General features: G+C 41.3%; 1 protein-coding gene across 5 annotated transcripts in view; it reads right to left on the bottom strand.

Moving 5' to 3' along the window:
• CHD2 (chromodomain helicase DNA binding protein 2) overlaps window positions 1-16,846 on the bottom strand; it is a 125,320-nt gene that overhangs the window by 9,665 nt on the left and 98,809 nt on the right. For all 5 annotated transcript variants that reach the window (XM_030317460.1, XM_030317459.1, XM_030317458.1 and 2 more), the window contains 4 exons: window positions 15,224-15,358; window positions 9,961-10,139; window positions 7,932-8,031; window positions 5,475-5,688 (listed from right to left, as the gene is read on the bottom strand). In XM_030317460.1, coding sequence (XP_030173320.1) covers window positions 5,475-5,688; window positions 7,932-8,031; window positions 9,961-10,139; window positions 15,224-15,358 — 628 coding nt within the window. The remainder of the gene's footprint in view (window positions 1-5,474; window positions 5,689-7,931; window positions 8,032-9,960; window positions 10,140-15,223; window positions 15,359-16,846) is intronic.

The following is a 16,846-nucleotide window of genomic DNA, read 5'->3' as shown; positions in this document are numbered from 1 at the left end:
GGCCAGAGGACCAAGAAGTAAAAAAAAACTTTAACTATTCAACCTAATAACTTAACAGACAACAACAAAAAGAGACACCTTCACAACATGAAAACCAATCACTTGGCGATGGCTTCAAATGGAAAGTAGTATTTCAAATGGGGTGTCAGTGTCTGCGGTATCATGGAGAGGCTTACAAATCAAGCCAACTCATTTATTTCCAGAGGAACTGAACAGTGCTTTTCTTTCTTCTTGAACCCATCATGAGGTAGGTCGCTGTTAGGAAGTACTGAGCTATTTAGTAGATGGGTGAAGAATCCAAGACTTAAATAAAAGACTACAGTGATATAAGAAGAGTTCTTTCAAAGGATCAGAATACAAAATCAGTGACATCACACGAATAACGCAAAACCAGTCTGATCCCAGGAAGAAGTCAATACAGATAATACAATCAGATCTACGAACATGGATATATCTCGCTCGCTCTCCCTCTCACTCTCCCTCTCTCTCTCTTCCTCTCGAGAGGAATTACTCTTGTAGAGTAATTACCTTTTGTCCCCCTGCATCAAATGGGGATCAATTAACTCAGAACTACTTAGATTTGTAACATTAGGAGACCTGGCACTTGTGCTTCCAGGCAATTCAGGGTAGCTTACAGCAGAATTACACTCCGCCAAGGACAGTAAGAAAGGCCAGATAAACAAAAATTACCTGTTTGAGGACATCAAAGAGTAGACAGGGCATTCAGGACTAGACTAGAAGGCATTAAGACTGAAGAGCAGAAAACCTTAGAGAGGTAAAGTGACCGCTGTAGTCATTGGGGAGGCCTGTGATTCTGAGCAGAGGCAAGGAGCTGAACATCTGAGCTTTTACCAGCACAAGCTGAGCCTTCGGTGGTCTTTCTAGGCTAGAGGGACATGGCAGACTTGAAGGGCTCAAACACACATCCAGTCTTCCCTTAAGATAAGTGCTGAATCTGCAGGGAGCAGAGGCTGAAGACCTAAGCCTCAGAAGAGCAGAGCAGTCCAGGTAGTCTCATGGTGCTGAGAAAACCAAGATTCGAGTCTAGGGCCTGCAGAAGATGAGGGGCAGAAAATGCTCCAGGCCCTCTGCTAAGCACTCTGAAGAGCTAAGCCCCAGGAACAGGGGAGCCCAGAGGCAGACTAGACGACTAGACCAGAATGATCGCCTTACACTCCATGTGCCCTTGGGGAGGAAAGAATGAATCCTCTCTAGGAAAGCAGAACCACCTGAAGCTTCCATAATTTTTTTTTCAAGTAGGCTCCACACCCTGCATGGAGCCTGGCATGGTGCTTGAACTTACGACGCTGAGATGAGACCTGAACCGAGATCAAGAATTGGATGCTTGACTGACTGAGCCACCCAGGTGCTCCTGGAGCTTCCACAATTTTTAAAACATAGGTTCCCCCACTTAATCAAAAATAACTAGGCATGCCAAAGACAGAACTATATGGATGAAAACCAAGAAAAATAAAACACACAACAGAAAATGATTCACAAGAATTGAGATACTGGACTTAGCAAAGATTTTTAAATAACTGTTAATTCGTATGCTCAGAAACAGAGGAAAAGATGAAGAAAATCAAGTTTTCTAAAAGCTTGAGAATTTTACCGGAAGAATGAAATGTATTTTTCAAAAGAAATCAAATGGAAATCCTAAAACTGAAGTTTAGAAAGAAATGTACACTTCATTAAGATTATTATGGAATATTTGATTCTTTGCAAAATCCTATACTAGGACTTCTATGTATGCTATATACAGTGTGTGTTTTCACAACTTTCTCGATACTAATTCAAACACAGTATTGTTCTGAATAAGCATTCAAAACAGTATTCAAACATACACTACAGAAAACGTTTGATGGTTCCTCAAAAAATTAAATTAGAATTACCACATAACCCAGCAATTCCCCTACTAGGTATATACCCAAAAGAACTGAAAATAGGTACTCAAAAGTAACTTACACACAGATTTTCACAGCAGTACTATTCACAATAGCCAAAAAGTAGAAACAACCCCAACAGATGAATGGATAACAGACTGTGGTGTGTACCCACACAATGCGAGGTTATTCAGCCACAGGAAGGAGTGAGGTACTGATACCCATTACAACACAGACAGACCTACAAAACCACATTGAGATACCACCTCACGCCTGTCACAATGGCTAAAATTAACAACCCAAGAAACAACACATGTTGGCGAGGATGTGGAGTAAGGGGAATCCTCTTGCACTGTTGGTGAGAATGCAAACTGGTGCAGCCACCTTGGAAAAGTGTGGAGGTTCCTCAAAAGCTTAACAATAGAACTACTCTATGACCCAGCATTTGCACTACTAGGAATTTATCCAAAGGATACAGGTGTCATTTGAAGGGGCACATGCACCCCAAAGTTTATAGCAGTGCTTTCAACAATAGTCAAATTATGGAAAGAGCGCCAATGTCCATTGACTGATGAGTGGATAAAGAAGATGTGGTACATACATTCATAATGGAATACTACTCGATGATGAAAAAGAATGAAATCTTGCCATCTGCAACAACATGGATGGAACTGGAGGGTTTTATGCTAAGCAAAATAAGTCAGAGAAAGATACATATCATATGATATCACTCATATATGGAATTTGAGAAACTTAACAGATGACCATAGGGAAAGGGAAAGAGAAATAAGAACAGAGAGGGAAGCAAACCATATAAATACAGAAAACAAACTGAGGGTTGATGGGGTAGGGGGTTGGGGGGCATGGGGAAAATGGGTGATGGGCATTGAGGAGGGCACTTGTTGGAACAAGCACTGGGTGTCATATGTAAGAGATGAATCACAGAAATCTATTCCTGAAGACAAGACTACACTGTGTGTTAACTAACTTGAGACTAAACTAAAAAAAAAAAAAAAAAAAAAAAAAAACATTAAGAATAATGAACTATTAAAAAACAACAACATACAAAACAGCCAAAAAACAAATAATCCAGTGAAGAAATGGGCAAAGACATGAATAGACACTTCTCCAAAGAAGACATCCAGATGGCCAACCAACACATGAAAAAATGCTCCACATCACTCATCATCAGGAAAATACAAATCAAAACCACAATGAGATACCACCTTACACCTGTCAGAATGGCTCACATTAACAACTCAGGCAACAACAGATGTTGGTGAGGATGTGGAGAAAGAGGATCTCTTTTGCACTGTTGGTGGGAATGCAAGCTGGTGCAGCCACTCTGGAAAATAGTATGGAGGTTTCTCAAAAAACTAAAAACAGAACTACCCTACGACCCAGCAATTGCACTGCTAGGCATTTATCCAAGGCATACAGGTATGCTGTTTCAAAGGGACACATGCACCCCCATGTTTATAGCAGCACTATCCATAATAACCAAAGTATGGAAAGAGCTCAAATGTCCATCGATGGATGAATGTGGTATATATATACAATGGAGTATAACTCGGCAATCAAAAAGAATGAAATCTTGCCATTTGCAACTACGTGGATGGAACTGGAGGGTATTATGTTAAGTGAAATTAGTCAGAGAAAGACAAAAATCATATGACTTCACTCATATGAGGACTTTAAGAGACAAAACAGATGAACATAAGGGAAGGGAAACAAAAATAATATAAAAACAGGGAGGGGGACAAAAGAGACTCATAAATATGGAGAACAAACTGAGGGTTGCTGGAGGGGTTGTGGGAGGGGGGGATGGGCTAAATGGGTAAGGGGCATTAAGGAATCTACTCCTGAAATCATTGCTTCACTATATACTAATCTGGATGTAAATTTTTAAAAATAAAAAATAAAGTTAAATTATAAAAACAAAAAACATAAACCTTGAAAACAGAAGTCAGACACACATAGTATGATTCCATTAATATGCAATGTCCAAAATACATGAATCCAGATAGACAGGATACAGACTGGGGACTGCGGAGGCTGAGAAGAAGGAATGGGGACAAACTGTCTCCTGGATGTGGGATTCCCATTTGAGGTGATGGAAATGTTTTGCAACTAAGATAGAAGTGGTGGTTGCACAACACTCTGAGTGTACTAAATGCCATTGAATTGGGTATTTAAAATGGTAAAGTTTAACTTAAGATACAAAACAGGTGAAGGGAAGGGAAGGGAAGCAAAAATAATATAAAAACAGGGAGGGGGACGGGGCGCCTGGGTGGCGCAGTCGGTTAAGCGTCCGACTTCAGCCAGATCACGATCTCGCGGTCTGTGAGTTCGAGCCCCGCGTCAGGCTCTGGGCTGATGGCTCAGAGCCTGGAGCCTGTTTCCGATTCTGTGTCTCCTTCTCTCTGCCCCTCCCCCGTTCATGCTCTGTCTCTCTCTGTCCCAAAAATAAATAAACGTTGAAAAAAAAAAAAAATTAAAAAAAAAAAAACAGGGAGGGGGACAAAACATAAGAGACTCTTAAATATAGAGAACAAATTGAGGGTTGCTGGAGGGGTTATAGGTAGGGGGATGGGATAAACGGGTAAGGGGCATTAAGGAAGACACTTGTAGGGATGAGCACTGGGTGTTATAAATAAGGGATGAATCACTGGAATCTACTCCTGAAATCATTATTGCACTATATGCTAACTTGGATGTAAATTAAAAAATAAACAAATAAGTAGATAAATTTTAAAACTAAATGTCAAAAACAGAAAAAAAAATGAACAAATACATTTAAAAAGAAATAAAAAATAAAATGGTAAAGTTTATGTTATACGATTGTCACCTCAATAAATTTAAACACAGACATAGATTTTGTTGTTGATCTATAAAGTCAACTCATTCTTTTTAATAATTGATGATAATATTTAGAGTACAAATGTCCTACTATTTATCCAATGATTCTCCTATTAATGGATATTCAAGTTATTTCCAACTTTTTGCCATTCTAAGACTGAATGGCATCCTCATACATACAGAAAAGGGGCTTATGTATTTAAGATATTTGAGATTAATTCTTGGAAAGATTGTAGCAATTCACACTCTTAGCAATTTGTATGTATTTCACCCTTTTAACTTTTGTTGATCTGAATGGCCGAAAAAAAAAATTGGTTAGCTTACCATTGCTTTAATTTACATTTCCCTAACAGCAATGCTGGCCATCTTGTCATATTGGCCATTTGAATTTCCTCTTCTGTATGAATTCCCAACTCCTAACCTTTGCCCATTTTTCTATTTGGTTATTCTTTTGTTACCAATTTACAAGGCTCTTTCAGTATTAGCAGTTTTAACCATGTGACTGTCCTATATAATGTAAATTGTTTCTCTCAGTCTGTCATTTGTTTATGATGGTGGCCATGTTCTTCTTAGAGCTGGAGACTTTTGGATCTTTACTTCATGTGCTGTGTCACTAAGACAAAAGAAGACAGTAAAGTGTTGAAGGAGAATAAAGTACAAAGGTCTAGCTATTTTCGGAAAATACAATGATTCTTTTGGCATCTCTTTTTAAAACTCCACTTAATGACCTACCTGCATTACTAAAGTGTCTCTTGTTGGGGTGATTATAGTTATCTCTTGGGTGTCCGTGCATCTGTGGGCCATGGGAGGCAGGCAAGTGAGGCTTCTGAGGGTGAAGGTTGTGTGGGGTGTGGGACTGAGATATCAGGGAGTCCCGGCTGGAGCCTGAGGCCTCTGGTCGAAATGGCTTCTTACCACCAATCACATCATCTTTCTTCTTTTGCTCCTGAGAATAAAAGGAAACCAAAGAATCTTAAGACCCCAGGCTGAATTCCCAAGAACAGTACAGAGGTCACCACCTCTAAGTATTCCCCTCTTGCCCCTCTTCTGGCTTCCAACCTGCCATCTACTATATTCTTATACACCATGTTCATAAGTTTCCCTGAGCTCCCCCTGCTGCTCTGACAAGAAAGTCACGTTCCCCTGGCAAGTCACTGTAAGACCGTGTGCATGGGCTGCTGGGTGCCACTGCACAGGGCCCGCCCAGGACAGATGCCCAGGCTGTCAGCCTTCTCAGAGACTCATCTTGGACCATGTAAAAGTAGGAACACAACTTTCCTAGACTAACTAGAGCAAACAACCTCTGACTAGCCCAGTGGGAACTAGTTCCTACGCCAAAGTCATCAAGCTAAACATCTCAATGTTTATTTACTTCTTTACCACACAAGAAAATGTAATAGAAAAATAGTAGAAAATATAATAAGAACAGCAACAGCAAAAAATAACGTAAAGTGCCCTAAAATCTCACTACCAAAGAAATTAATGTCTGCGATTTGATCCATACCTTTCTAAGCTTGTGTTTATATGTGTGTGTGTTATTTTTTTTTTAACAACAAAAATATTATTTGGTATTCTTCTTTCACTTAACACATTATGAAAATTTTCTCATGTAAACACTTACTTACATTATTGTATTATGGCTGAATAATATTCCCCAGCATGAATATATCATAATCTATTTAATCTATTTTTTATCGTTGGGCATTCAAGTCATTTCCACAATAAACATGTTTAAATCCTTAATTACCTCATTAAATTCTCAGAAGAACTGTTTTTGTCTTTTGACAAATCTGACTGAACTGTCCCTCCAGAAGGCTATGATAGTGCACACCCCCAGCAGCAGGACCACTATTTTTGTTCAATATGCTAACTGCTGATACTTAGACTAACGTGGCCCCTTTACCATCGTGTGTTCAGCTATAAACCCTCATCGTAACTTTCACTCCCCACTACAGGCTCTTTCCCACTATTTCATTCCCTCCTCAGGCTTTTCCTGACTATCCTCACAAACTTTTATAATGCTTAAAATTTACATTAACGCTCAATGATACTAGTATATTATCTCTATATATTACTACCATATCATATTCTTCTAAATTATGAACTATTTGAGCATACTACTCTACAGTACAACACAATACTAAGCATGTTAAGTTCATGCAACAAATACTTCTAAGCACCTTCGCTGTGCCCAGTACCTTTCCAGGCACTGAGGATATAGCAGAGGATGAGAAGCATAATATCTCTGCCTTTGAGGAGCTGACAGGTTAGTGGAGGAGGTACTAAATGTCCAGAGACTGGCTCTAAATGGCTGATTTGGGGGCCCTAAAGGGCTGATGTGGCAGGTCAGCAGATCTGTGAATGGGCATGTCTTCAAAATCAGCTAAGGCATTTATGTGCCCATCCCCCTATGCCAAAGAAGGGAAGGAACTTCTGGGCACCTTCTCATGTTGGCTCCTTTACATGAGTAGCTGGGACGTTACATACAAACGCAGGAAGGAACACCAAGTATACGTGACCCAGAAAAGAACAAAACAAGTATTTTCTGCCCACATGACTTATCAAGAGCCACGTTTATAAGCTACCACAAGACGAGAGAATAAATGATTATGGGCATAAGAACGCAGGGTAGGGGCGCTTGGGTGGCTCAGTTGGTTAAGCGTCTGACTTCGGCTCAGGTCATAATCTCACAGTCCATGAGTTCGAGCCCTGCGTCAGTCTCCATGCTGACGGCTTAGAGCCTAGAGCCTGCTTCAGACTCTGTGTCTACTTCTCTTTCTGCCCCTCACCCTCCCTCCCTCCCTCCCTCTCTCTCTCGCTCTCTTGCTCTCTCTCAAAAATAAAATTAAAAAAAAGAATGCAGGTAACGACACCTTGTCAGAATTTTAACACTCTTTGGTTCTAACAGATTGGCTATTTCAGCCACCGAGTCTGTCACTTTCACTACCAGTGAGGTGTGCTGAGAAAGCGCAGAGCTAAAACGGCATAGGAGCACACAGTACAGGGAGGCAGGGCTGAGGTGGACCTGAACATCCGTCTGTGAGGGGAGGGCAGAGAACCAGGGACCCTTCTAGCACCAAAAGTATCATTCCATGAGCATCTCCCCAGGGAAAAACAGTAACTAAGGAATTGCTCTGTGCAACTGGCTTTTATCTGTTAGTATGAATTAGGATTAAATTTGTATTTTACCTCCTCTTCTTGAGATCTTTTCTTATGAGCCATCTTGTACAATTTATGCAATTTTCGAGCATCAAATTCTGTAAACTTGGAAACAAAAATCCATAGGTTCCTAAAAAAAAAAAATAATAGTTCTAGTAAATTACAGAATTTTTAAAATAACTTTTTATTCTCTTTATGGATGGCAAGCTACTGAATTCTGCAATGGATACTCTCCAAGTGTAGAAATTAAATAACAGGAACATTCTTTCAGGTCTGTGTTTCATTAACACTCCTTCAGATGCCGTGTCCACGGAGTTTGACTGAGGGGTCTGGAGACGAAGGCTCTGTTTCCGAGCTAAAATCCCTTATTTCACTGGCACTCAGGAAAGCCCTGGAGTCTTCCTCCACGTTCTGCACTTCCTGGATTCTGCCACCCAACCCGTCATTACCATCTTCCAGGTGGAGACCTCCATACACTCGGGCATCTCCGTGCTCCTGCCCCTTCTCCTCCCAGTTGTCACCACAAAGTCTATCCTTTCTTCCTGAAAACTCCCAAGAGGCGCCTCCACTGTAATTCCACCACATCCACCCCAGCAAGGCATTACAGTGAACAGGAGAGTGCTGGGCAAAACAGGTGTCTAGAACAAGGAGGCAGCAGTACTGGCAGTGAGCTGGAAAAGGAGTCTCACCTCTCTCCACACAATGAAGACAAGAGTTTCACCATGTCACGCCACCCGCAGGAACCACGGGTTCCCTAAGTAGTAAACCTGCTGCATCAGGTGCAAAGCCATCGGTGGTCTTAACAAACTATCTTTAAACCCTAAATACCTCCCAGCCCCCCTTCTCACTGTCTCACTTTGAAGCCTTCGCCAAAGCCTGAAAACTCTCCTCATCTGAGCAAGTCCACCCTGCCCATGCCCACTCGCCTGCCTCTCAGAAGAGTTTCCTCCGACTGCTCTTCTGCAGGCCCTTCCTCCTTCTCGAACACCTACCACACACATGGTCTCACAATCACCACTTCATAAAGGGCCGTCTCTTCTGAGTGGACAAAGACCTTCTTATGAACTACTGTTAGCCAGGACCACAGTACCTGGTACAATTAAACACAGACAGGCCCCAGGTCACGGGAGGAATCCTAGCTTCACAGACTATGTACTAGGATGACCTTTTGTTATCTTCCAACAGAGATTAAGTTGGGTAGAAATACATCCCAGAGGCTAGCTAGGTACAGGAAGAAGCTGGTTAACAGTATAAAGGGGAATAAAAGTAACATTTGAAGCTTAATATCTTTTTAATGGGTGTGAAGCATGCTACAGATAGCATCATGGCGAAGTTTTCTTAAATCTATTTTTCACTCAAAACCAATCCACTGAGATTGGGCATATTATACCTAAATAATTATATTAACCATGAAGTATAAGAGTTCAAAGACTGTGGATTTTAGAGACTCAGTGTTACAATGATTTTTGAGGAAGACACTCCAGTTGTTTTTGTAAAATATCGTAAGTGAATATATAAATGAATATATACGAGCCATGATATGCCTTAAAAACTGAAGTTCTGTATTAAACTGTATTAATACAAATGACTACTAGCATTCTTTTTAATTATCAGAGAGAATAGAGAAATCACAGTTCTGGTGATTTTAACCTTCACTTCACCTCGTGTGTTAGTAAAGAACTGATCAAATAGTTTTTATATCTGACTAGCAACCTGAGGTGGGTGAAGTAGTGAGACCAGATGATTTTTATCCCTTCTAGGCTTACAGACCAAGTCCTTGTTCTGAGAATAGGCCAGCAAATTCGGTACTCCTGCTGTTCTCTTGTAAAATAATGACATCATCCTACCTATTTCAAAGACTGGTCTCAGTGGAATGACCTATTGCAGGAAAATGAAATTGAAGCCTGCAGGTATGTTGCCAATAGATGATTTTTATTGGGGGAAAGATTTTCATTAGGTGGTTATGTCACCCTTTATAAAACAAGAACAGATCCCCCCACACACACACACACATACACTGTCAAATCAAACAAGGCATTCTGAGACCAAGGCCACTCACCTCCTCCACAGTTTGATGTGCTCCTGGTCTGAGTAGGCTTTAAGGCACTCGGCTATCCGGTCTCCGATTTTCAGCAGGCAATTTCGGGTATGCTCCAGCTGTTCCTGCACATTGAGCCCCTTGTCGGGTTTGTCCAGCTGTTTCAGTGCCTTTTTCACGGGCCTCATCCTCTCTTTGCACTGGAACAGGCCAACAGAGTAGAGATATAAAACACTTGCAGCAAAGACACCTTGTCTTTGGTTCCTGTGCCCTAAATTCCCAGAGAAAACCCCGCCCACTCTCACACCATATTACCCTAGAGGAGGAATGGGTTAGAGTCAGGGGAACAAGTGTAAGTATTAAGTCAGGAAAACCTGAGGTGCAGGTCCCAACAGCATCTCTTAGAGTGAAGACCTCTACACCTTTCCTTTATTATAGCTCAAAATGCTTCTGTTTCCTCACCTGCAACAGGGGCATGATAATGCCTCTTAAGTCCATTATGAAGATCCGATGAGAAGCGAAATTACAGACCTAACCTAGAAACTTCTCACCACCATCTAAACTATCTAAAACTGCAGGATAAAATATTTACAAGTCCTTCAGGCTTATAAGAAACTACGTGGGTAGCTTCCAGATAAAGATGGTGGGCTAAACACCAGAATCATTTTCTCCTCCTGCCCAACTCCACTAACACAACAGTAAAGGAAGGGTCTTAAAAAGAGATAAGCCCATAAAGACAAGGGAAAATGAGAGAGAAAACAAGAGCCACAAAATATTGGCAGCAAGGGAAATCACTCAACAGACCTAACAGGCGAACCAACCTGGTTTATACTACAAAATTCCCCCCAGAGTCTCTCTAGACACCTCTGCAAGTAGGAGAGGGTGAAAACTAAGGATTGGGTTTTTTCAACAATGCTTAGAAGTAACTGATACCCAGAGTCACAAGAGACACCCAAATCTCCAACTCTGCCCAGCAAAAGATGTGGAAGTTATTCTCTGGAGAGTATGAAGGAAAGGTCTCTGAACTGGGCTACATGGGCACAGCCAAGAGGCAAGGCTGCCACACTGAAACAGGAGCATATGGACATATGCACACTAGATGAGCCATCACCTGGCCTTCTGCCTCCCAGACTCCAGAATGAAGACAGCCAGGCCTTCGCCCTCCACTCAGGAGATGGAAGGATTCTTCTCCACAAAATCTGACCATCTAAGAGGAGGAACTACACACTGGAAGCCTCCTAAGGCAGCAGCCCTACCACATCACCCATGGTGAGCACTCAAAGTTGATCAGGCTCCACCCACGTCAGATGGCTAGGCCCCTACTCCTAAATATGTGTGCAGACAATGATAACCAAGCCATTTGAAAAAATATCTAACATGAAGGATGGAAAACAAATTCAACAGAAATATAAAAACATTCAAGAGAACCATGAAGGGGTGGGGGTGGGGGGGAGATCTGGGAAATAAAACATGACAAGAGAAGTAAAAAGCCTGAAAGAAATAATGTGAGGCATGCCCGGGTGGCTCAGTCAGTTAAGTATCCAACTCTTGATTTCGGCTCAGGTCAAGATCTTATGATCATGGGATTGAGCCCCGCATTAAGCCGTGCTGGGTGTGGAGCCTGCTTAAGATTCTTTCTCTCCCTTCCTCTGCCTCTCTCCCCCACTTGTGCTCTCTCTCAAAAAAAAAAAAGAAAAAAAGAAGAAGAAAAGACATAATGTGAGATAAAGTGAAGGGCATCTCCTAGAAAGCAGAATCTAAAAAGCAGAAATGGAAAATAAAAAAGGTAGTAATATTGGGAACCATCCCAAGAGTTCAATATCCAAAACAGAAAGTTCCATAAAGTTAAAACCAAGAATTAGGAGGAAATTACCACAAAATAATTCAAGAAAACTTTTTCGGACCCATAGAGAATGGTTGTCAACGGCTTACATACTTGGCACAACAAACTACTAAGGCACAAGATCATGACATTTCAGAATGATGAAAACCCCACAAACTTCTATCACTCTGTGATAATTCCTTCTGTTTACTTTTCAGAGTTATACCTCAATTTTAAGAAAAAGGACACAAAATAGAAAAGTGTACCACAACCTGGAAGATACCTAGAACAACTGTTATGAGTAACAAATTAGTATCATGAATGTATAAAGGGCACTATAGAAAAGGTACGAACAAACAAATTACCCTAAAATAGGCAAAGGATATGCACAGGCAATTTATTAGAAACATGAATGCCTAACAGATATGAAAACAAGTGTTCACCTACGCCACTGATCAATAGTTCATACTTCTCAGATAAGCAAAAATTAGGAAGTCAGAAATTACCAAGTGTTTCTAAGACTGGGAAGCAACTGGCACTCAAGTTCACTGTGAAAAGGAGTGTATAAATCTCCATAATTGCTTTCAAGGTTAATTCAACAGTACCTAGGAAAGTGATGGGTGTGCATGCAAGCCCTAGGAAGACCCAGAACTAGAGAAACGTTTACATATGTAAATGAAAATATTTACATTTTTCGGGGCGCCTGGGTGGCTCAGTTGGTTGAGCATCCAACTTCGGCTCAGGTCATGATCTCGCAGCTCGTGAGTTCAAGCCCCGCATCAGGCTCTGTGCTGACAGCTCAGAGCCTGGAGTCTACTTCGGATTCTGTGTCTCCCTCCCTCTCTGCCCCTAACCCACTTGCATTCTGTCTCTGTGTCTCTCAAAAATAAATAAACATTAAAAAAAAATTTTTTTAATAAAATATTTAAAACAATTTTGCTATTTTTAGTAGTAAACATTAGGAAAACCTCAAGGTTCATCTACAGGAGAAACCATGAATTATAGAAGTCTTAATACAGAATAATACAAAAAAAAATTATTTTAATTTTTAATTTTTTTGTTAAGTAAGCTCTACATCCAACGTGGGACCTGAACTCTAGACCACGAGATCGAGAGTTGCATGCTACACCAACTAAGCCAGCCAGGCGCCCCAAAAGTTTAAACTACTAACATGGATAAACCTCAAAAAATAGAGATGGTGCGAGAGGAAAATCAAGTTACATGACATACACAGCGTGGCATTTATATCAAGTCTTTGAATACGGAGAGCAAGATAATGTGCTGTGTATGGAACTTAGGAGGCTGTGCAGTAGAACAGTTAAGAACCCAGGCATTCATGCCCAACTGTCTGGGTCAAACCTCTGTGCCACATCTTAACTGTGGTGACACTGGACAACTTATGTGACTCTCTTTACCATATTTTTTAATAAGTAGAGTGGAGATAACTACCTACCTCATAAGATTGTTGTGGAGAAAAAGCTCTAAATGCACACAAACAGTGCCTGGCTGTTTATGTGACCCATTATGGTCTTTATAGACAAACAAAAGTCCTAAAACTCTCAAACCAAGCACAAGAATGACATCTGGACCTAAAACCACCCTTATTCCTGGGGAAGGTAAGAAAGGAGAGGTGTGGGTTTAGAGTCAGAAACACCAGGGACTTCAACTTTACCCTCAGTCTTTTTTTTTTTTAATTTTTTTTTTTTCCCAACGTTTATTTATTTTTGGGACAGAGAGAGACAGAGCATGAACAGGGGAGGGGCAGAGAGAGAGGGAGACACAGAATCGGAAACAGGCTCCAGGCTCTGAGCCATCAGCCCAGAGCCCGATGCGGGGCTCGAACTCACGGACCGCGAGATCGTGACCTGGCTGAAGTCGGACGCTTAACCGACTGCACCACCCAGGCACCCCTACCCTCAGTCTTAAAAACTCACATTTGACAAGGCTTCATGGCACCTGTATCAATGTCTCTCATATTCTTTACATTTTTCTACATTTTTTAAGGATTTCATAATCCTTAGCACAATTAAAAGAGCCAATATGTAAGATCATTCTGAAAACGAAAATGGTACACAGAAGCACTAGCTGGGGTTTCCTCTCAGAAATACTGGGCTAAGGACAAACCAGGATACAGATCAGACGGATGGCTGTACAGTGAACTTACCCCTTTCAGATAGCTTAAATACTCAAATACTGATGTATCTTTTACTTTAGAGATACTTCTTCAGATACACTTCTTACACCTAAGTGTACTTGACATAAGAAAGTAGTCCCCATCAGAGAGCTCAGGGCAGAACAGTAACAGAGGAGTAAGATAAATGAGAGAAGGAAGAATAAAAAATAGATATGTGTGGATAGATTTGGGGGAACACAGAGACAGGAGTAACGAGAAGACTACCTTACAGGATGAGGTCAGTATCCTACCCTCTGCTGCCACACAGCAGGAGTATTTTGAAATTTGGAAGACCAGGTTCTCTTTGAGACTGAATTAACTACTCTAGCGAGCTGTGATTTATGCAAGGTTGGGCAGAGGAGGTGAGGGGACTCATGGAGCACACAGTCCAGTGAAGAACCTGCAGCTCCGGTGAGGGGCTAAGGTCGCCCTTAAGGACACACTGGACTGTTTCCAATCCCACATGAGACCTGGGCCGTGCCCCTAGCACCGCAGTACAGAGCATGGAAGGTAACACCAGGCTCACCACTGCTCCAGTGCACTCAGCCAGTACCCCGGCCGCGTCTCGTGTCATGCTGTCCCCTTGTTCTCACCACACAAGCCACAGTGGCCTTATGTAACCCCCTTACTGCACCATAGGCAGTTCTGCCACACAGCCTTTGTGCATGCTGCTGCCTTGCCCTGGCACGTTCTTCTCTGCCCTCGTCTCCTGTGACTTCTTCCTCTTCCTTCAGAACCCAATTTGAACATCACCTCCTTAAACATGCCTTCCCAATAGCCCCTGCCTGGGTCCGCTCCCCTTCTCACAGCATCTTCAGAGCATCTGCTGTCCCCCCCGCACGTCCCCATCACAGTAGCACAAGCACAATCTGTGTGCCTATCTGACTATCTCCCCCACTCAAATGTAAAGTCTGCAGTGACAGAAAGAGTCCTCTTTGCAACACAGTAGGTAACTCCAGGCGCTGGCACACAGAAAGTATTTAGGAAATGTTACCTCAGTTAACACTAGGGTTTCCCAAATGCCTCTAAGGGCCGCTTGCAGCCTTTCTGAGCGAGAGCACAAGATATGAAATCGATCCCCCAAACTCTCTCCCCAGAGAGTGAGTAAGAAAATCTCTTCCTGCCAGCCTGTTCCAGAGCAAAAGGTCTTTAGACAGTAGAAGCAATGTGTTCCAAAGTAATATACTAACACTCAGGCCAACTGCGGTTGTGTGGCTGACCTGAGAAAGACGGAGCCACGGCAAGCACTGTGGCCACACACACCAGCACCCCTCAATTTTAAGACTTACTATGCTGAATGTCTCCTGGTCCAGATCATCGTCCTCATCCTCTCCAATGGGGACAGGCTCACTTCCTGCTGTAATATGGACAGGACCCTGAGATCGCTTTGATTTACTTGAAGATTTGGCATCACCACCTTTAGGCTTTTAAAAAAGAGTTACAAGGAATCATTGTCATTTGTGCAATCCTGCCTTGTAAGCTGGACTTCTTACCTATGTCACATCACTCCAGTGGGGAAATGTGACGGACTCAGTTTATAAAAAGGGTAAAATGAAGTCTTCAGAAACACCATGTAATCAAATCTACACAATTAACAAATGGCTTAATCACACATCATTTCCATTTCTTTCTCCAAAAAACCAATTATAACTTCAGCTTCAGAACAATGCTATTTTGGCTTCTATCCCCTCACCATAAAATGCACAAAAACGCCATCAACAGGCTAAGATTATAAATTGCCAAAGCTCTTGTAAAGTATCACGTAGCAACTTTTATTAAGAGCTTATGAACATACACTTTGATCAAGAAATCTGTATTAACTTTAGTACTGTAAATGACTGAAATGCACACAAATCCACATGGATAAATCTCATTTATCCATGAAAGGATGCAGAAGGATGAAGATACATACTTATACACTGACTTCACGTATGAACATTTGAAAACCTAATAGTATGCTTTGTTTACGATTCTTTAATACATGGTAAAAGTATAAAAACACAGATAGGAAGGTTTCAAACCATGAGAGGAAAAAACAGGGAGGCAGAGTCAGGAAATCAGGTAGAAGGAATGGAGGGGGCTTCAACAGTGCCGGTAAGGTGTGCACAAAACACAAAATACACCAGCCAAACAAAAGGCACTTGGAATAAACATGACAAAATGTTGGTAACAGTTATACATGGGTGGTGGATGAGTGGATGTTTGGTACACTGTTCCTCGTGCTTTTATTTTGGAAATGTTTCACTTAAAAAAAAAAAACTGATTATCTTTCTGTGGGAGCACAGATGCAAAGGTATCTGGCACAGGTTTTCCTAACATAAAAAATTTCAAAGTGATTTCAATATGGGAAGCTTAAATTGCTTCCAAGATATATAACCAAACAGAACCTTCTTTATTCAAAGTGATTTTAACACTTATTCACTTGGAATGTTGTTTCTGATGTACTGCTGAATTTGGGAGAAAGGGCTACCCAAAGAGTCTGAGTTGATCTTAATTTTATACTCATCCGTATAAAACAAAAGTTCCAAAGGGACTCATCAAGAAATCTACTATAGAGATCACTGGATGATGGGATTATAGTAGATATTTGTATGTTTTAATGATTAAGAGTGAATTACAAAATAATTTCATCAGAAGTCAGCAAGCATACAAGCAACACTCTACCAGAAGTCTGTGGTTTAGAATTAACTTCTTAAAACTCCCAAAGCAAAGGTTCTAGAATAGCAGCGTTTTTCATCCATTTCTACTCTAAACACTTCTCTGGATATATTTGGTTCAACTCCTAAACCCATCAAATATTCAAATTCATCTATGGATTATATTCTTCTACCATGAAAGTAAGAACATACTTCAAGTCATTACCTGTGAATGCAGATTTCTCTCACCTGTCCTATGTCATTCAAAACTTCCCC

The sequence above is a fragment of the Lynx canadensis genome, chromosome B3, assembly GCF_007474595.2.
Source record: "Lynx canadensis isolate LIC74 chromosome B3, mLynCan4.pri.v2, whole genome shotgun sequence".
Lineage (NCBI taxonomy): Eukaryota > Metazoa > Chordata > Mammalia > Carnivora > Felidae > Lynx > Lynx canadensis.
The sequence above is the reverse complement of the archived record's forward strand: the minus strand, read 5'-3'. Positions and strand labels throughout refer to the sequence as shown.